This window comes from Diceros bicornis, chromosome 18 (assembly GCF_020826845.1).
Source record: "Diceros bicornis minor isolate mBicDic1 chromosome 18, mDicBic1.mat.cur, whole genome shotgun sequence".
NCBI classification, from domain to species: Eukaryota; Metazoa; Chordata; class Mammalia; order Perissodactyla; family Rhinocerotidae; genus Diceros; species Diceros bicornis.
The window spans coordinates 1,531,637-1,552,322 of record NC_080757.1 but is presented as its reverse complement, the minus strand read 5'-3'; the positions used below and the strand labels follow the sequence as shown (position 1 = coordinate 1,552,322).

General features: G+C 57.8%; 1 protein-coding gene across 1 annotated transcript in view; it reads right to left on the bottom strand.

Annotated features, from left to right (window-relative positions):
- Positions 1 to 861: 861 nt before the first annotated feature.
- The window catches only part of MYO15A (myosin XVA), a 53,579-nt gene continuing 33,754 nt past the window's right edge, over positions 862 to 20,686 (bottom strand). The window contains exons 47-65 of the mRNA XM_058559545.1: positions 19,991 to 20,132; positions 19,207 to 19,318; positions 19,055 to 19,129; positions 18,410 to 18,588; positions 17,689 to 17,804; positions 17,402 to 17,474; positions 17,031 to 17,103; positions 16,703 to 16,776; positions 16,386 to 16,468; positions 14,922 to 15,052; positions 13,679 to 13,773; positions 13,368 to 13,445; positions 12,890 to 12,986; positions 10,871 to 11,031; positions 9,674 to 9,807; positions 7,588 to 7,721; positions 7,065 to 7,198; positions 5,444 to 5,584; positions 862 to 2,251 (exon numbers count right to left, since the gene is read on the bottom strand). Of these exons, the coding sequence (XP_058415528.1) occupies positions 2,150 to 2,251; positions 5,444 to 5,584; positions 7,065 to 7,198; positions 7,588 to 7,721; positions 9,674 to 9,807; positions 10,871 to 11,031; positions 12,890 to 12,986; positions 13,368 to 13,445; positions 13,679 to 13,773; positions 14,922 to 15,052; positions 16,386 to 16,468; positions 16,703 to 16,776; positions 17,031 to 17,103; positions 17,402 to 17,474; positions 17,689 to 17,804; positions 18,410 to 18,588; positions 19,055 to 19,129; positions 19,207 to 19,318; positions 19,991 to 20,132 (2,134 nt within the window). The 3' untranslated portion in view covers positions 862 to 2,149. The remainder of the gene's footprint in view (positions 2,252 to 5,443; positions 5,585 to 7,064; positions 7,199 to 7,587; positions 7,722 to 9,673; positions 9,808 to 10,870; positions 11,032 to 12,889; positions 12,987 to 13,367; positions 13,446 to 13,678; positions 13,774 to 14,921; positions 15,053 to 16,385; positions 16,469 to 16,702; positions 16,777 to 17,030; positions 17,104 to 17,401; positions 17,475 to 17,688; positions 17,805 to 18,409; positions 18,589 to 19,054; positions 19,130 to 19,206; positions 19,319 to 19,990; positions 20,133 to 20,686) is intronic.

Sequence of the window (20,686 nt, the reverse complement as noted above, 5' to 3'; positions counted from 1 at the left end):
GGCTTGGCTCTCTGATGCCACCACAGAGTCACCAGAACAGCTGTTGAAACATGAGCCTTATGCCTTAAGGCCCAGGTCCTAAAATCCAAAAGCCTTGGTATTCTGGTTGTCCAGTGTTCTGGTTGTCCAGTGTTCTGTAACAAACCACCCCAAAACCTAGACCTCAGTCACTTATCCATCTCACAGATCCGGCCAGGGTTCACCCGGGGGCCCCTCTCTGTTCCACACGCATCAGCCGGGGCAGGTCGACCTGGAGGACGCACTTCCAAGTGGCTCCCACGGCCCACTTGGGTTCTGAAGCCCAAAAGGCCGCTCACCTCTCACCTGGGCAGAGCTGCTGCAGCAGGGGTAACGTGATGGATAACACACTCTCTGGATCCTTCCCCGCCTCCCTCACCTTCCAAATCAGCTCCGTGCACTGGACTCCTCGTCTCAGGTCGGCTTCTGGGGGAAGCCAACCTAGGGCGGCAGTAATGGGACAGCCCTGTGGCATATGTGTAGAGGGCTCTTCCTTGACCTTCCCGGTCTCAGGACCGTTCGATTGATCCCTTAGTCCTGCCTGCTGGACCTCCTAAGTTTCTCCCAAGAGAGATTATCTCTCTCCTCCCCACCTGTCACCACCACCAGTGTCCACGCCACAGTTTCTAGGTGATGCTGCAGCAGCCTCTCTTCTGGGCTCCCTGCCTCCTACGTTCACTCTGCTCTGTGGTCAGAATGACCTTTCCAAAGTACAATCTGCAGAGTGCCCCAGCGCCACCTCCCACTGAAAAACCTTTGAAGCCTCCTCATGGCTCTTGGGATGAAATCCTAAATCCTTAGTGTAGCCTGCAAAGCCTTCCCCAACCCACCCCTGCAGCCTCTTCAGTCTCAAGTCCTACTACAAGGAATGTCCACTCCCTAGTAATATCCACTTCAGAGTCCCCACACATGCTGTTCCTTCTGTCTGGAATGCTGTTCCCTCCTCTCATCACCTAACTAACTCCTACTCACAAGTCTTGTCCTGGTTTATAGTTATTTAACTGTGAGCAACTCCCAGTGCCTGGCACATGTGTAGCACACAGTAGGTGCTTTGTAGGTAGTGAATGAGTAAATAAATCCTTCCTCTAATACCATGGCTCCAGCCAATTATGCCCTCACATACCTATCCAGCCTTCCTATCCTGAGCCTAGTGCTCCCCTCCCCCACAAGTTCCCCAAAGCACCAGCACTTTCCATTAAGATTCAATCATTTATTTATTTTTTCAGTCATGTGACAAGTATTTTTTAAGTGCTTACTTTGTGTTAAACACTGTCCTAGGGAAAAAATACCATTTTCTCTGTTAGGAGAAACAAACTCCTTCTCATCCTTCATAACCTAACTCCAATGTCCCACTCTGGAAAGCCCCTTCCCAGACTTCTCCCTCTCCAGCACTTTACACAAAAATCTCTCTCTCCCTCCACTATACCACTCTTGAACCTTGTGTGGCCCATCCAGTGATAGGGGCCTGGGGTTGGGGCTACCTGACTGTGGAGTGGGAGCACAGAGGTCTGCAGGGAGAGGTAAGGACAGATGTCTCTGCAGAAGCTCTGTTCATGGGCAGTGCCCAGGGTACAAGTGGATTTCCAACTCCCGCCTCCTCCCTCAGGCTTGTTCTCCAGCCACTCAGCAACTCTGGAAAAAGGGCTGCCAGGCACACCTTTTATCTGCACAGAAATGACCAAGGGTCACAAATCCAAGCTGAGCGGCAGTGGAGGGGGCACCCGAGGAGGACCTGTGAGAGGCTGGGGTGTGGAGCTGGAGCAGACCTGAACGTCAGACCCTGGGCAAACCAAAGGAGAAGTCCAGCTTGTCTAGGCCCTGGTGTGGGGCTGCCCTGCCACTGGCAGGAGTCAGGGGCAGGGCCCACAGGGGAACGTGGCAGGAGGCCCACTGGCCAGCCTTCAGAAGTTCCTCTTGCTATCTGACCCAAGTCTGCATGCTGTAATTCCATCCCACCTCTGGATGGGTCTTCTCCAGTTCCTGGGGACTTGGGTTACTCCTGCTACCTCCTCTTGGTGTCCCCCAAGGTTCTGGCCCCTTACAGGGGTCACTGGCCCAGAGAGGCCCAGGAACTCCCCTGGGGGCACACGGCAAGCCTTCTGGCAGAGGGCAGCTGGAGGCCGGCGCTGGGTCAGAGCAGCGTGATCTCGCTGGGGGGCAGCGTGAGCCGCCTCTCGCGGGCACTGAGCAGGCTCTCCACGTGTTCAGCCACCACGCGACACAGCTCCAGGCCCTGTGGGGAGACAGTGAGGGTCCACACCCACTCACCACCTCCCTGACTCTCACCTGGGGGTGAGGTGTGGGTGGCAGCGAGGCGGGCTCCAGCCTCGGCCCCCTCCCCCAGGACACTGGGAGGACGTGAGAAGCTGCAGGAGTGACGTTGGCGCAGGCTGGGAGGAGTGAGCCGGCAGGAGACCAGGCGCGGTGCCCACTTTGCTGTGCGAGAGCTGTGTGGCCCCGGGCCAGTTCCTTCACCTCTCTGAGCCTCAGTGGGCTCATCTGTAGGGTCTCAGTTTACCAGGGCCTGCCTCACAGGGCTGTGCTGAGGATTCCATAAAATTTTATTACCTGTAAATTCTTTAGATTTTAAAAATATTAGTCCAGTCAATAGCTGGTAACAGTTTCTGACTACGTGTTGCCATGGTTACCACCTGGCACCCACAGCCTAGAACAAGCTGGACCCGCCTCAGGGCTCCTGGTTGTGGGGAGGCCGGGGGGGAGCGGGGAGCTGTGCACGCGGCTCTCACACCACAGCCAGTGTCGGAGCCCCCCGGGAAGTTCCTGCTGAAAGCTGCCCTGAGACGCGGAGAACAAGGTGGCGCTCACTGGGCAGCTACCGAGCCAGCACTGTCTTGGGAGCGTCCTGTCACACCCCTCCAGTGCCCGCAGTGTTCCTGTGAGGCAGACGCTCTTAGAGCCCATTCCACAGGCGAGGAAACTAAGGCCCGAGTGACGAAACCACTTGCCCCGGAGCTCACAGCTGGCAGGTGTGGGGACCTGAACCCAGGTGGCAAGAGGCCGCGGCCATGCTCTGAGGTGCTCCTTGCTGTGGTGAGCTATGCCTGCCCCCCCAGGGGCCACCTCGGCTACTGAGACAAGGGTGTGCATGACGAGGTCTTCCCCTCCAGCCGATCCTCTGCCTACCCACATGCTGCAGTGCGCCAGGTTCACTGGGGCTGCTGCCCCTCTTGACAGGTGTGGAAACTGAGGCTCAATATGAAGTGGGGTTGCCTTGAGACCCCCTCACATAGCTTGGCAGAGTAGGTGGGATGGAGACTCAGGTCTGTTGGCTACATTCCTGCTACACTCAAACATCACCTCCTCCTGGAAGCCTTTCCTGATTACCTCCCAGATAGCTCACATATGCCCTCCTGGCACTGGTCATGGTTTATTGGAAAGATTCTTTGATGTCAGTCTCCCCCATGAGACTCACAGCTCTGTGAGAACCAGGGCTTAGGGGGTCCCCAGTCACTTCATTTATTTTTTTAATTTTATTTATTTTTATTATTATTTTTGTGTGTGTGTGAGGAGGGTCAGCCCTGAGCTAACATCCATGCCAATCCTCCTCTTTTTGCTGAGGAAGACTGGCCCTGGGCTAACATCTGTGCCCATCTTCCTCCACTTTATATGGGACGCCGCCACAGCATTGCTTGACAAGCGGTGCCTCAGTGCGCGTCCGGGATCCAAACCTGGGCTGCCAGCGGAGCGCGTGCACTTAACCGCTAAGCCATGGGGCCAGCCCCCCTGTTACTTCCCCCCAGTCACTTCAGTATCCCTGAACCAGTAAGAGCCTGCTACCTAGAGAGGCTCAGTGGGTATGTGTTGAATGAATGGATGAATGAATAAATGCTTGCCCCTTCCACATACATGCCTGAGGCAGAGGGGGCAGCATAAAGAGGTTGGGGGGCTGCAAGGAAACAGAGAAGCCAAAAAGGCCTCCGTCCACCCACTTCCTGAGTATCTGCTCCATGCCAGGCACTGTGCTGTGGACATGGTCCTGCTCTCTTGGGGCTGACATTCTGTTGGGGGAGACAGACAATACGCAAACAAACAAATCACTAAATGGTTTGCAACCCATAATGGGGCCTACAGAGGCAGAGAGAGTGGATTATCGGGGAGGAGCGTCAGGGAAGGCTTCCAGAAGGAGACGATGTTTGTGCTGAAACCTGAAGAAAAGGAGGGAGGGAGCCCTGTGATGACCCGGGGGCCAGCATTCCAGGCAGAGGGCATAGTGAGTGCAAAGGGTCTGGGGCAGGGAGACGAGGGCAAGCTCGGCATCAGAGAGCTGGACGAGGCCAGGGCTGCCAGCGAGCCAGCAGAGAAGAGAGGGGTGAGAGCAGAGGCCAGAGAGACAATGAGAGGAGGGGGCAAGGTGAAAAGTGCTCCTGGGAGCCCGGTGAGAGCTGGGAGGGAAGGTGGAGAGGCCTGCTGGTTTTCAAGGGAGATGCTGAGGGGTCAGGGCAGGAGACAGAAATATGGGGGCTGTCACGGCAGAGATGGTTTTGAAAGCCTCAGGGGCAGCAGGAGCAGGACTAGGACGCAGTGGGAAGTGGACTGGGGAGCCTGGTCTGGAGTTGCAGGATCTCCCAGGGGTGCAGGGGGCCAAGGGGGCTCTGTTCTGGCCCTGTGCCTCAGGGGCAGGGCTGGAGCAGTGGAAGCCCCTCTCTCTTGCCCTGGGAAATTGACCCCTTCAAGGCAGGTCTTGGCATAGGGGGTGGTCCTGGGCTCAGACCTTGAGGGGGGATGAGGTGGGCAGAAAAGGGCAGACACGTGTGGACCCTAGCCCTGATTCTGCCCACTCTGTGAGCCTCCATCCTCTCTCCAGTGGGGTGAGAACTCTGGTCCTGCCCCACCTGCAGGGGCTGTGAGACTGGGACAGGAGCCGAGAGGTCGCCCCGGCCTGTTAAAAGCAGCCGCGGCTGCTACAAATATGAGAAGGGACAGGGTGGGCCTGTTTCCCTGTCTGTCACAACCCTCAATCCCAGGCCCCACAATCCATCTGAGCCTCAGCCCAGGGGAACTTCCTCAAACTTCCTGTGTCCCTGCCCTCTCACCAACTTTCTAAGGCTACCTAGTGCCCTCATGAGAAAGCCCCAAATTCTTAGGTTGAAATTCAGGGACCTTCAAGACCTCCCCTGCCCTGGCTGTCTCTCTCCAGTTCCCCATAAAACTCCTCACTGTTCTGCAAACAACCTGGGCCCTTTGCCATGACCCCACCACCAGGCTGCTTCGCTGGGAGAGCCCTGTAATGACCCATGGTCCTGTGCAGTGTCAGGTTAGCTCTGTCTCCTGCACTGGGCTGGACACTCCCTGAAGCACAGCCAGGACTGACCAATCTTGGAGGCAGGCCCAGAGGAGAGCCTGGTGAGCTCAATGAGGGAGGGTGGCACGGGGCAACAAGGCCTGGGGGCAGGTCGGGGCCCACCTGCTCCAGCTGCAGCTGCATGGTGCGCTGGGCCGCCGCATCCCCCAGGGTGAGCTCCACATAGGGGGAGCTGGAGCTGGCCGTGGGCCGCTGGGTCCGCATCGACTGGATCTCCTTCAGGGGGACCTTCACCATCAGCTCCTAGGGGGAAGAGAGCAGACAGGCTTGCAGATGGGACAGTCTCACCCACCCTTACCCCTCTCCTGTAGATCAGATTAGTAGGAGGCAGGACACCCTGGTTCGAGTACCAGTTCCCCAGGGACTTGCTGTGTGACCTGGAGCAAGTCGCTTTACGTCTCTGGACCTCAGTTTCCTCACTGGTGAAATTGATTCAACAAATACCGACGCAACAAATACATCTACCGGGATCCAGGAATGCAGAAGATGCCGGTGGTGCCGACCTTCACATCAAAGCTGCTTCTAACACCTGCATCTCTTTGGAGCTTTCTTTCTGGCCCCAGGAGCAAACTCAGAGTGCATGCAGGGAAAGCCAGAAGGACAAGACTTAATGCCTTGATGAATGACAGAGGGCGATGGGGTGGAGAGACACCACGGCTCCCTCGCTCCAGGATGGAGGGCGTCCTCTGAGGAGGGTGGGAGACACGCTGTCTCCCAGGGTTCCCAGCCGGACTGAGCGCCAGCTCCCACAGCGGAAAGTTGCTTGCTAACACACCCTTCCCAAGGCGTGTTCCCAAGGTGGGTGAGCCGTCCCTTCTGGGTCTCACCTCCTCGCTCCAGTGTTTCCTAGAATCACCTCCACATAAACCACCTGCCCTGGAGTCCTCATCTCAGGGTCCACTTCCGGGGGAAGAACTGAAAAAAAGCAGCTCTATTTTTTGCTGAGGAAGATTGGCCCTGAGCTAACATCTGTGCCAGTCTGCCTCTTTTTGTATGTGGGCCACCACCACAGCATGGCCACTGACAGACGAGTGGTGTAGGTCCACGCCTGGGAACTGAACCTAGACTGCCGAAGTGGAGCACGCTGAACTTAACCGCTAGGTCACCAGGGCTGGCCCAGAAGTCCTATTTTTTAGGGACTGAATTGTGTGTGTCCCCCCATCCATATGTTGAAGCCCTAATTCCCAGTACCTCAGAATGTGACTGTCATGGGAGACAGGGCCTCTAAAGAGTTGATGAAGGTAAAACGAGGCAGTCAGGGTGGGCTTGAGTCCAATCTGACTGGTGTTCTTCTGAGAAGAGGCAATTCGGAAAAACAAAGACACCAGGGATGTGCGGGCAGAGAAAGGACGCAGGGCGACGACGGCATCCACGAGCCAAGGAGAGAGGCCTCAGAGGGAATGCCCCGCCAGCACCCTGATCTCGGACTCGCAGCCTCCGGAGTGTGAGGAGTAACTGTCTGCTGCTGCAGCGCCCAGTCTGCGCTCTCCTGTCACAGGGCCTGTGAGACTCAGACGCCATTTGCGCGCTCAGCGTGAGGTCTACCTCATTTCACCTTCACACAGCCCCCCGGGGTGGGTTCCGCTACCGTGCCCACGTTCCAGATGAGGAGGTGAGGCTTGGAGACGGGAAGAGACTTGCCCAAGGTCACACAGGAGTAAGTGGGAACCTCGGCCTCTGGAAGAAGGACGGCAAGGGGCAGTGCCAGGCTGAGGCCACTCACGTGGGTCTCGGTGCTGAGGAAGTTTAGGCCGTTCTGGTTGACGGCCAGGATGCAGGGGGCGGGCACAGCGATGCTGCTGCAGCTCTGGATGAAGAAGAAGGAGGCGCCGAACATGGGCGAGGCGCCGAGGAGGCCTGGGGCGGGGAGGCGGCGGTCAGCGCGACAGCACGGCTCAACAGGCACAGCCACGGCCCTGACCTGCGCGCCAGCCCTCAGCTGCATCCAGCACGTGAGCCCTCTGTCCGGGTCTCCTCCCATGCCTGCAGCCTCCCCATCCTGGCACCCGCCTCCATCCCTGCTCTTCTCCCTCACCTGGCGCCAGCTGTCTCCACCCAGGGCCACCCCAAGCCTAGCTGGTGCTGTGCTGAAAATTTTAAAAAGGGGTTTTCTCCAGGTAGGTGCTCAGCTTGGCTAACACGGAAAATGCCTTTGTGCACAGGACAAGGTGCCTCCATCCTCGCCCTCCAGGATCCCCTCCTCAGCAAAGCCCCCCATGATTATCTCCCCCAGCCTGGACTCTTACCCAGAAACTGGGCACGGGCCTGGTGGGGGCTGAGCGCCTGCGTCTGCTGTCGGTGCTGGCTGACCAGGTTGAGCCAAGCCGAGCCGGCCAGGGTGCGGTAGAGCTGGACCGGAATGTACTCCTGGACCTCTCGCCTGAGTGTGGAGGGAAAGGTGGTCCTGAGCGCCCACCACCGCAAGTGCTCTGCACACGCAGTCTCATTCTGTCCTCACTGTGAGGCAGGTGTTATGCAAAATGGATGTGATCTTTGCATCCCCTGGTAGACTAAACGCCGGGGAGTGCAGACAGGTTTAAGATGGGTGTCAAGTGCTCACACAGTGCCTTGGCATACAGCAGGCACTCAATAACCGCTGGCCAGTACCACTAGGCTCCCTGTTTGAAGATGAGGGAACTGAGGCTCTGAGAGATTCACCAGCTAGTCCAAGTCCACACAGTGACTAAGTGAGTCGGGAGCCGAGACTTCAACCCAAGGCGGTTTCGTTCTTCGTAGCCCCTGCCTCCAAGGAGAAACCCAGGCCAGAGGGGTGACAAACACACGGGTGGGGGAGATATCAGGGTGGGCAAAGCAACCACCACCGGCTGGTCAGAGCGTGGGGCAGAGGAGCACTGGCTCCAGGTTGGCTCCCCAGGGCCATCAGCACCCCCACCTGCTCCAGTCCCTTCTCTCTGACACATGCTGGCTCCCTCAGGGCAGCCCCTTTGCCTCTCAGGACATCTGAAAAATACCAGCAGCAGTCCCAGACCATGAGCTGCCCTGGCTGAAGACTAGGGAAGGGTTGGCAGAAAGTCAGGGGAACTCCCTTCCCCCGCTACCGGCAACATCTTTCCATCTTTGCACTGCTGGGGTGAGAGCCTGGCATCAGGACCCAGCCTCCCCTGGTTTGGATCCTGGCTCCCCCACCTATTAGCTGGGTAAACTTCAGCAGGCCATGTAACCTCTCTGGGCCTCAGTTTCCTTATCTGTGAAACGGAAAACAAAGTGCGGCTGGGAAGATTAGCTGAGATAATGTGTGCAGAGTGCCTTGCAAAAAGTAAGAAGTCAATGATTATTTTCCTCCAGGATGGAGATTATACCTTTGTGTGCTTCCTGTGCTTTTTGCTTAGAATTAGAACATAAAAAGAGCTTTACATATTGAGCCCTTACTGTGCTCTGGGCACTGGAACATGCACTGTACATACATCATCTTACTATTATTCACACCAGGAGTTCTCCAAGTACGGCGAGGGTCTGGGAGGTCAAAGCCGCATCCACAGTGACACTGGGACCCTGTCTGCCTCTCCCTCCCTCCTCTCAGAGGCTACATGACACGTGAGATCACAACAGACTGACGGCAGAAGCAGACAGGAGAATCCAGCTGTCTTCTATTGAGCCAGATGGCAGAGATTTGCAAAATGTAAAACAGTGCCACTCTTCTCACTAAATTTTTTTGGAAAATACAGTTGTTTTTTCATAAGTTATTTACATTAACATGTAATGTTAATTTATATTATTTGTATTATAATTATTACATATGATTATAATTATAGTTATTACAGTTATTTATATTAACATGTATTATCCTTATTTTTGAATTAATAAATCAATACTTTAAATTGTTTCTCAGTTTTAATTTTGAATAGGGTAAATATATCGGTAGATACAACCCACATAAACAAAAGCTCTTAGGGGTCCTATTTTTAAGTAAAATGGTCCTGAGACCAAAAGTTTGAGAATGACTAAGTGATCACCTCTTTGAGAACCTCATTTTAAAGGCTGCCTAATGCCCGAGAATTTATTTAAGGAATCCCCTGTTGTTGGAGATGGAGATTGCTGTTGTAGGCAACACCACGGTGAACGTTTCTGTGAGCAAATCTTTCTGCATGGCCACGTGTGTTTCCTAGACCACAGAGGGTGTGTGTCCTGAAAGCTTTCTGATCAGTAACCCTGCTCTGAGCTATTAATACCAGGCAGAAGTGACGTGTGGTAGGGACCCAGCTCACAGGCGAGTTGGAGGCCTTCAGCTCCAGGCCAGGCCAGCCCCTTTCCACAAAGCCTCACTGTGCAAGAGGGGAGCCTGGCAGCCGGGCTGGCAGGGGCGGTGCTCACACACTGGGCAGGAACAAGTGGTCCTTGGCGCGGTGCTGCAGGGAGGCCAGCTTGGACACCTGCTGCAGCTGCTGCTCGCTGGGCCGGCTGGCCGGCACGCTGCTGAAGAGGCCCTTCAGGTAGTCGGGCAGGACCTGCGGAGGAGCACTCCGATGAGGGCTGCAGGCAGGCACGCACTCAGGCATGCAACTGCAGGGATGTACAGACACACAACGTGAGTGGTTCCAGTCCCCTCTGCTCCTGGGGTTGGGGGGCCTGTCACTTTCCTGGGCTTTGGGGAAAGATAAAGGAGGCGTGTGAGGGTGAGCTGCAAGGGCTGTGGCCTTGAAGCCCACAGGGGAGTCCCACAGGGCCCCGGGAAGCGTGTGGGCATCCACGCTGCGGTGTGCAGGAGTGTCTGCTGAGCTGGGGTTTCTGAAAACTGAGCATATGCGCCAGAGTTACTAAAACAGATGCTGGGCTGCACCCCCAGACTCTGAGTCACTAGCTCTGGGGCAGGGTTGAGGATGTGCATTTTAACAAGTCCCGAGGGACGCTGCTGGCCCGCAAGGCCACACCCTGACCAGCACTGTACTGAGTGCTCAGGGTGGTCATCGATAGCAACACCACACGGCCTGAAAAGCTACATGACCGTGTTCTGTACTCAGAAGTGCCGAAGCTTTGGCATCACTTCCACAAAAACACGTGCTCTCTGTCCCAGCACTTCCACAGATGTTAGCCCAGGAGGGGACACCAGATTTTGTAAACCCCACGATCCTGACTTAAAGAACCAAGTCTCAAAGAGGAAAAATAGAAAGACAACAATGACAGCCAAAGCCTGCTCAGGACTTCGAGCGAGCGACAGGCCAGGCGCTCGCACAGAGGAGAAAATCAGCAGGAAAGGGGAAGTCAGAGAGGCCTCATGGGAGAGGTGCTGTTTGGGGGAGCCTTGCAGGGGCGGACTTAAATAAGCAGAGACACAGGAAGAGCAGGCCAGACAGAGTGACAGCACGTGCAAAGGCCCGAGACTTAGGTAGTAAGGGGGACATGGTTTGACCACTCCAGGAAGACCATGCAGGGGAGCAGAAGCCTCATGGCTAGAAATGCCAGCAGGGCCTGAATCATGAAGGCCTCAAATGCCAAGGCCGGTGTCTGACCTTACAGGCCTGGGAGAGCCTGGAAGGTTCCAGGGCATCAGAGTGGCCCACGCGTGCTGACCTGGTTGTAGTGCATGGTCACGTATAGCTCATTCTCGAACTTGAGCGGCTGATCCCAGAGCACACGCCGGAACCAGAGCATGTAGCCGCCGTCCACCTGCTCCATCTCTGAGGCCACATCCAGGATGTAGGTGCGGCGGCTGAGCGGGCACACGTGCTGGCCTGCGGAGAGCCGGGGGCAGCTGGGCGGGGGCACTCATGTGCATGTGTTTGCCTCTGCGCAGAGCACATGTGCAGACCCCAACCTGCCACCCAGTTGAAGCATCTCCTGGGGCAAGCCCCCTCCCCGCTCTGGGACACGGCTTCCTCGGTAAAGGAGAGCATGTGCACAGAACAGGGTGCCCCGTGCCTGTGGATGCTGATGACCACAGACGGGAATGACTCCAACTCAAAGCCACAGCCGAACTGGGTCTAGGAAAAAGCCCTGGCTTAGCCTCAGGGAAAGCCCAGCCCCATTCCAGAGGAGGCTGGGGACAAGGAGAAGCATAATAGGACTCAGATCATGAGACCCAATGGGTGCCTGTCTGCAGAACTCCTTCAGAAAACACCCCTTGCTGGGCTCCTGGATCGTGGGGGGGCGGGGGGGACTGGGGTCTGGCATTGAGCTCACAGGAGAGGCTTAAGTTTTTATTTCCTGCTCTGACATTTCTGCTCCGCATCCCACACTCTCAGGAAAACTTTACCAAAGGTGGGAGCGGGGTGGCATGATGATAAAGCCCAGACTCTTGAGGCCAGACTGCCTCGGTTCAAATCCCAATTGTGTGACCTTCGCTAAGTCCCTTAACCTCCGTGGCAGGCTGAATAACGGACCCTCCCCAAAGACGTCCACATCCTAATGCCCAGAACCTGTGAATATGTTACCTTCATGGCAAAACGGACTTTGCAAACAAGATTAAGTTAAGGATCTTGAGACGGGGAGAGTATCCAGGGTTATCCAAGAGAACCCAATGTAATCTCAAGGGTCCTTATAAGAAGGAGGAGGGAGGGTCGGAGAGAGGAAAAGAGAGAGAGATTTGAAGATTCCACACTGCTGACTTTGAAGACGGAGGAGGGGGCCACAAGCCAAGGAATGCAGGCAGCATTCAGAAGCTGGAAAAGGCAAAAAAACATTCTCCCCTAGAGCCTCAGAAGGAGCCCACCCTGACGCCACTCTGATTTCAGGACTTCAGACCCTCAGAACTATAAGATAACAAATGTGTCTTGTTTTAAGCCACTAAGTATGTGGTGATTTCTTATAGCAGCAACAGGAAACTAATACAGAGTCCCTGGGCCTCGGCCTCCCCATTGTAAATGGAGATGGTAATGGTCTCCATTTCACAGAGCTGTTGTGGGAATTAAAGGAGTTTATAGAATTAAATGCTCTGAACGGTGCCTGGGACGTTGTATCTGCCCCATATGTGTCAGGTATTGGGACCATTTTGCTACCACCTTCCCCTCTCCCCATGTCTTGGCTGGACTCGGGGCAAACAGGGCTGAGGACAGACGGTCGGTGGGGAGGCGGCAGTGGGGAGAGTCGGCTGGAGGTGGACGGAGCCGACCAGCTGGTAGCAAGAGGGAAGACCGCCTTCTAGAGTGGGTGGGCAGCAAATGGACGGCGCTCTGGGCCGCATGAGAAGGGCCTGGTGAGACCAAGGGAGGGCGCTCTTACGGCCACTATTAAGGCACAAAAGGCAGGAGAAAATGCTTGTGCTTGTGGGTTCCAGGAGTCAGGGCCTATTAAGGGAAACCTTCCTAGGGTGGAAGCTCCTTGAGGCCAGGGCACACTGAGCAGACCCCAAGGGGCAGAGGGAGGAATCAGAGAGGGCCCTGTCCTCCACAAGCTCCCAGTCTGCTAGATGAGACAAACTTATGCAAAATGAAGCAGAGAGGGACAGACGGAGGGCTGGGGATGTTCGATGTGCAGAGAGGTCCTTCCACATGGGGGTCAAGGGGCTTCCTGGAGGAAGTGGCATCTGACCTGGGCCTTACAGGCCGAGTGGCAGGCACGAGCCCAGCATGCTCAGTCCTCCTGGCCACCTACCTCGGTTGGTGACAACAAAGATGACGTACTCATCAAAGGCCTCAGGGCGTGTCAGAGCCATCTCAGCACAGATCTCCTCCACCACGTCCAGGGCCACCTGCGGGAGCAGAGTGAGGCTGCACTGGCCAGCGGGCGACCTCTGTCCTCCCAGCCCGCTCAGGCCCCAGGAGCTGAGCACGGAGTTCCTCAGCCCCTCTGCACAGAGGCAAGGATCCTCCGAGGTCTCTGAGAATGAGCCTCACGCGGGGAAGGAGCACGGCTTTGGGAGTCGAGAGACTCAGGTTCCAATGCGGCTCCGCCCCTTATTTGCAGTAAGACCCTGAGCCCCTGGGGCTCCATTCGCTCTTCTGAGAACTCAGTCCTCCCTGACGGCGCTGTGGGAGAGTCCGGGAGGGCTCAGTACCCCTGGAACTTGCTCTGGAGGCTGGGGTGTCCCCACCCCTCCGTGCCTGCCTGCTGGAGACAGTCCTTCACTTACAGTGCACGTTTTGATTTTCAGATGGCGTTCGATGCCCCCGGGGAGAAGAAAGAGCTGCCTCTTGGAAGTGCGGCCCGCCTGGAACAAGGAGGAGTGAGGAGACGGGAGAAGCTGGGTCTGGGATCTGGGCCAGCCATTGTCCCCTGCCATGGGAGTCCCCAAGCCGAGGGGCTCTGGACAGGAACACTTGTGCACCTGGACCTGACAGGGCCCGTCTGCAAGCTCTAAGCAGTGAGTGCCCACGACGGGGTCTCTGGCCAGGGCTTGCGTCTCACGCTCATCCCCGACGCCCCCTCCCACCCCACACTCACCAACATGGCCCGCAGCTCCGTGCTGCTGGGGAGTTCCAGACGGCCACCGAAGCGCAAGGTTTTCCGCAGGTTCTGCTCACAGGCTTTGGCGACCCCTGCAGAGACAGGGAGTCAAGGCCTTGCCCAGGGTAGGCTGTGGGAAAAAGGGGTTCCTCTGGCCGCCAGCAACGAGCCCACTGCATTCTCTCCGCACCCATGGGGAGGCGTTTACTCTCCTATTTGACAGCTGTGGAAAGGGCTCAGAGAGGGGAGTGAGCCGCCCGAGGTCAAGAGCTGGAGCACAGGAGCCGGGGCGAACCCACCACCACCTGGTCCCCTTGGCTCCCTAGGAGCCCTGGAAACACCTGTCCCCAGGAGCCATTGACTGGGTGATGGCGCTGGTGATGCGGCTGGGTCCCTGCTAGAGGGGCCCCCGTGCCAACCACCCTCCCTCACCCAGGGTCCCAGTGCGGGACTCCCCCATCTGCTCCTCCGGTTCTCTGGGTGAAGCAGTGTCCTCCCCCTGCTCTGGGGAGGGGTTGAGTCCAGGGTTCTAGGGCACATTCTGCTGCCTTCATGGATCTAAGAGCCCTTCCCTGGAGCTGAGTCTATTCATCTCTGAATCTGGGAAAGTTTGTTAATTGAATCAAAGACGAGGATTCAGAAGAGGAAAGAGCGCGATCCCCTATCTCCTTCACGGCTGCAGTGGTGACCACAGGGGCCCTGGCCTCTCTCTCAGGGGAACCCAGGGGTTGCTATGGCAACAAGGCTGAGGAGTGGCCCCTTTCCTCCATAGTCCAAGCGGGGAAAGGTTAAGACCCTGCCACCAGCTTTTTAGGCCCACCCCTGCCTGGACCACTCAAGAGCCTTGTTGGTTCCCAAAGACCACAGAAGTAGGGCCTCAGCCCAGTCTTCCAGGCCCTTGTCACCTTTTTCTCCTCTTCTTCCACAGGCCACACATATCCACCTCTGGGCCTCTGCTCCTGCCCTCTCAGCCCAACTAGAAACCCCTTCCATATGCCCACGACCAGAGCAACACTTCCTCCAGGAAGCCTTCCCTGACATGCCAACTACTGATCAGACAACCCATGGCATCAGCCCCTGCGGGGCCTTCACAAGCATCTGGGGAGTGAATTCACATTAGTAAACACTGCCTGGCACCTGTGAAGAGACAGGCCCTCTGAGTTTCCCTCCTGCTGGCTGCCTGGCCAGTCCCCATGCAGACAGGCCCTCAGCCCTGGGTCCCCACTTGCTGGCCCCTCACCCTGGAAGGGCAGGCCTGGGGTCCGGCTCACATCTTGGAGAAAGCGAATGAGGTGTGGCTGGAGGACCTCGGAGCAGCTGTGGTAGGCGGCCACGATGTACAGCAGCCTCCAGCCTCGCTGGCAGCTGTCCCTGCAAGGACACACGTACAGGGCCACAGCACAGGTGGCCACAGCACCAAAGCACCACGCCAAGAGTCTCCTGGGATGGCGCTGGAGGTCTCCTGTCTTATGAGGATGTTCCTCCCCGCCCAGTGAGAGCAGGGAGCAGCCCCAAAGCCACGCAGGAGGTATGTTCTGCTGGGGAAGCCAGGGTGGGAGGTAGGAAAGGAAGGGGATGAAGCCCCCGATATGCCCGACATGCACAAAGAAGCAAGCCTTCCCCAGGGAGAACGTCTCTGGAGAAGCTGCTGGGTGAAGATCCTTGAAGGAGAGCCAGGGAAACATGCTGGGGCTGTGCAGAGATAGGGCAGGTAAGGCCTGGGCTGGAGGGGCAGCAGGATGTGCTGAGCGAGTCTAAAACTCCCAGGGGTGGAGGGTGAGTGGAGGGGGTGGAGCAGATGGGGATAAGAGGGAGCCCAGAGGTAAGGAGAGCAGCGCACACTTTGGGCACCTGCTGTGTGTGCGTCCTGTGCAAGACACGGCAATGCACCTTCACACTGCCCTGGTGTGACGGTTTCACTTGTGGGGACCTCTCGTGTCTGCGACAGCACTTGGGCCCCCTTTGGGAAACCACCCACCACTCCCTGGGTCCCTGTGGTTTGGAGATGGGCACGGGAGCCAGGTCCGGCCAATTAGAGTTCAGCCTCCCTTTGGCTATGGGGATTGGTTTGGAGGCAGGAATGTGACCCAAGTCCAGCCAATCAGAGCTCTGTCTCCTCCAGCCGTTGTGGTTGGTTCAGGGATGGGCATGTGACCAAGTCAGGCCAATAAGACTGGATTTGGGAATTCTTGCTGCAAACATTGAGTCAATCTTGTTTTATCTGGGATTGCTGAGCTGGGAAATGTCTCCCCAGAGCTACCATCTTGCCAATCTATGGGAGATGTTTCTTGGGAATAATATCAACACAGAAAAAAGCAGGACCAGAATACAGAGAAAACCTGCTTCCTGATGACACCTGGATCCAGTTACACCTGAAGCCAAACGGTGGATTTTTCAGTTCCCCAAACCCTCTTTTGCCTAAACCAGCTTGAATTGGGTCTGTCACTTGCACCCAGAACCTGGGACTCACATGTTACGATTGCTGTTTTACAGACAAGAAAATTGAAGCTCACAGAGCAGAAACGGCTTGTCCCAGAACACGCAATTCCAAATACACATGCCCTGTCTATTGAGTGAGAAGGAGGGTAAGGGAGAGAGAACCAGAGAGGGGACAGGCCTGGGAGGGGGAGGCGGAACCGGCCCCTCCTGGGCACAGACACAGTCGGGGAGGGGCAAGACGGAGTCAAAGGCCCAGCACACTCACTGCTTGGTGCTGGCGTTGTCTGTGACCTGCTTCACAACCTGGCAGTAACACTCGTCCCGCATGACCTCGTGGTTCCCGCACAGCTGTAGGAGGCAGGCCAGGGCCCGTGCCACACACCAGGCACGTAAGAACAGGGTGGGCACTCGGAGATAGGGCTGGTGTCCCTTCCCTAGGCCCCTTCCCACCAGCGGGATGCATTCCTCTTTGGGCCACACAAGAAGCTTCCCACTCCACAGTTCTGCAACTCTGGTTGTCAGATGGGGAAAGTGAGGCACAAGGCAGGAAAGGGAGCTTCTGGCAAAGTGGGCTGGACTGACCTTCAGGAGGGCACACAGCACGTCCAGTTCACTCTGGCCCTTCATCGGGGCATCCCCCATGAACCGCATCACAGCTGCAGAAAACACCTGTTCGACTCAGGCCACCAGACCCCCAGCTACCCACCCACCTCAGGGGACCCCAGAGTTGGGCCCCTCACTAAGAGGCTGTGGCCAGGAGGCCGGAGGCTTCTTTTCTCTTACAGGGGCCCCACACCTGAGGTGGAGGAAGAGAAAGAATCTGAAGCCCAGAGGAGTGGAGATGAGCGGGGGTCACACAGTGCTGGAGCCCACCCGGCCCAGGGCCCTGGCCGCAGCCCCACCCCCACACCTAGGAACATGTCTGTGGCCATCTTGTTGAGGCTGCTGTCATTGAGCTCGATGAGGGATTCCTGGAGTGGTGTCTGTGAGGGGAGGGAGGAGCTGTGTCACCACGAGGAGGAACACGTCAGGACAGAGGAGGGCCTCGAGGCGCCTCCTGTCCGACAACTGGAGGATCCACACAACAAAAAGAGAGCCGGCCAACACTGGGGACAGATGCCCCCCAGGGAAGAATCCAGGCCCCGGAGGCTGAGACCTGGGAGGTCCCGCTAAACACAAGGCTGTCTGCCTTGTGTCCTGGCCTGGGAGGAGGCTGGCCTGGGAGGAGGCTCTTATATCACCATTTTACAGAGGGGGAAACTGAGGCCTGGGGGTGGACACCTTGGTGAAGCAAAGCATGTCCTCCAAGGTTCTGGACTCCTGACCCTCCTTGGATTTCAGCCTGAGGCCATCCCTGCAATAGGAAGGGGGTGCTACTGACCAGTCTTGCCTCCGGGCCTTTGGCTAAATCCTTTTCCCACACAGGAATGTTCTAGACCCATCGTCAGTCAAGCAGGCAGGAAGGCTCCAGAAGCTGAGCTGCAGGTGGGCCTCCCCACTTGGACGGCTGCAAGACGCCCCAAGAGGACCCTCCTCAGAGTGCGGAGGGGGGTGGGGCCACCACTCACTGGGGTTTCCTCTGAGGGTCTCGGAAATACTTCTGGGCAAACTCGAGCATTGTGTGTGGTGGGAGAGCCAGACCGTCCTCCTCACGGTCAGCGGAGCCAGCCCTTACTGGGGGACCCTGCGGGAAGGCCAGAGCTAAGAGGGCTCAGCCCGCCACACCCCGCCTGCCCACCCATGTCAAAGCTGACTGCCTGAGACCCCAGGCTGACTGTGCCCCTCCCCCAGCCCATATGGACCCACCCTGCTCACCTGACCTCGCCTCCTTGGCCTGGTTACACCCAGCTGACCCCACCCCCTGCCCTACTTGGCCACACGCCAACACCAGACCCCTCCCCGCCTGGGTTGGCCTCCCCAACTGCCTGGTCCCGGTTGACCTTGCTCCTCACCCCACCCCTCGCTCGCTCCACTCCACAGGCCCAACCCCACCCCATTCACCCAGCCCACCCAATCTCAGTCTAACTTCACCTACCAGTGGGCCCAGGCTGGTCCTGCCCAGTGGCCTGGTCACAACCTTCCGCTGACCCACCCTTACCAACACCACTTGGCCACACCTCCAGCCATCTCTGGTCACAGCCCACAGGTCACATATCCAGCTAGCCCTACCAGGTTCGCCCTATCCCAGGAGTGTTCACGCCCTTGGATGACTTTGCTCCCACCCACCTCCACAGTCAGGCTGATGCCCCTTGCTGGATCCACCCCATCGCCCTGGCCCATCCGTCTCACCTCCCTCCTGCGGCCCACCTCCCGTGCAGCAGCAGTGGAGGCCACGGCAGCGGCTACGGCAGCGGCCCGGCCCCGGCCTGGCTCCGCTGGCAGTTGCAGGAAGTCAGGGGCAGCCGCAGGCTGCACCAGCTCGGAAGGGAAGCGGCCCACGCGCCCGTGGATGGTCCCGAACCTCCAGCCTAGGGGCCGGGGAAGGAGGCTGAGGCAAACAGAGGGCCTCCTCTTGGGATTAAGGGGGCCCTCTGGGGTGACCTGAGCAGCTTCTCGGCCCCTCCCTAGAGCTCTGGGAGGGAGGCATGCCAGGGAGCCTAGTTACAGATGAGGAAACGGGCTCAGGGAAAGACGGCACTGCCTTAAGGGAGGTGGAGCAGGGAAACGCAGCATTTGTGGTCTCAGCCACAAAGAGGGAAACACTGATGCCACCAAGACCCCTCAGCCAGATATGCAGGCCGAGGGCTGGGCCGCATGGCCACCAGGAGGCACTGACAGGCCACGGCAGGCACTTGGGAGACTGAGCCAGGCCAGACACCTGTGGCGCCCCGGGAACCCACTACAGTGTGAGTGCATGGAACTGGGCTGAGCTCCGCTTCGAGGTGCCAGCTTTCGGAGCAGCAGAGGCTGGACAAGGGGACCCCAGGGACCCACCGAAGTCGGGGCCTTTCCGCCGCAGCTCCTCCAGGTACACGACCTTCTTGCGGACCACACAGCCGGCACTGTAGCCTGCAGGCCAGGCTCTGTCAGCACCGCCAGGGGACCCCGGTCCCCCTCTTGTCCCCACCCTACCGTGTGGCGCTGACCCATTCGCGGTGGCTCCAGGGGCTGCAGGTGGATGATGTCACCCTTGTGGAAGGCCAGCAGGGCCGGATCCTCAGGCAGGAAGTTCCTCACGGCGACCACATAGTCCGAGTCCTGGGTCAGCCAGGGGCTGGGTGAGCGGCTGCAGTCCCATGCCCCTCCTCTTGGAGGCCTGCAGCCACTCCCCTGCCCCTCACACCCGCAGGCATCCCTCCTGATTCATCAGCAAAGGAACATTCCTGAGGTCAGAGGAAAAGGCATTCCAGGTGGAGGGGATGGCCCCCCAAAGGGCTGGAGGCCTGAGTGTTGAACACACAGATGTCAGCACCCATGCACATGCCCTATCCACTCCAGCCCTCGGCAAAGCTTCCCCACTGAGGCCAGGCTGGGCCTGAGGCAGAGAGGACCTGCTCTGGCCCGGGGCTGCCCAGCCTGGAGGGAGGGTGGGGGTAGACACTGCCGCGGCAGTGGGCAGTGGGGGACAGTGCAGTCACTGCAGCAGGGTCAGGAATGCAATTGCTGTGGAGCTTGGGAAGGTGCTGTGACAGCCCCGCTGAGGGCGTTAGTAAGGGTCACACAAAAGACAGAGAGGGGCATCCCAGGCGGGGACCCCAGGCACAGGCTGTGCAAAGGCCTGAGGCCTGACTAAAGTCTGCAGACACAGTGACTGACACGCACGCATCCATACTTCCCAGGCACGGGTGGCTGGTGTACATCTGGGGTGGGAGAGCCCTGTTCTTGGGCCCTCAGTCCCTGGTGGGGGGGCATCTGTAGGAGGACCCTGACCTTCTTCAACTCCAGGATGAAGTTGTCCACCAGGGTCTTGACCTGGTGAGCTCGGGCCGAGAAGAGGATGACCTTCTCACTGGCCAGGTTGAACTCCAGCATGTTCTGGGAGGGGATGGCCACAAACAGGATATCTGCAAAGCTGGAGAATGAAAGGTGGCATGAGGGCAGGACCCCATGGCTAGAGGGACACCCTCCACCCCACCCATCCTGCTCCTTCTGCCCCTGCCCTGTCCTGTTCCTGAAGCCCAGCCTCTGGGACCGGCCTCCCCTGCCTGCCCCGACGGCTCCAGCTCACTGCCCACCACCCTTTGAACTGGCAACATTCCAGCCCCTCCCTGCCCTTTGCCTTTTTTTTTTTTTTCCCCCCGCCTCTTGATCTAACCTCCCAGATTTTGCCCACACAAATCTCTTTCACTCATTGACCAAATTCTCTCCATCTTTCAGAGCAAGGAGCTTTCACCCAACCGGTGAGTGAGGCTCTCTTCCTGTCCTGCTGCTATCAAGGACAAAGGGGCTGCGGGCAGGGAGGGGCCCGAGGACTCGGTAAGGTCTCACATCGAGCACCCTTTCCCTTCCAGGTCGCATCACAACTTGGTTGTTCACAACACAGTCGCCCCCACTGTGCAGTGAGCTCGGTGACGGCAGGACAGGGGCTGGGCGACCTCAGGCAGCAACTTCTCTCTCTGCCCTGTC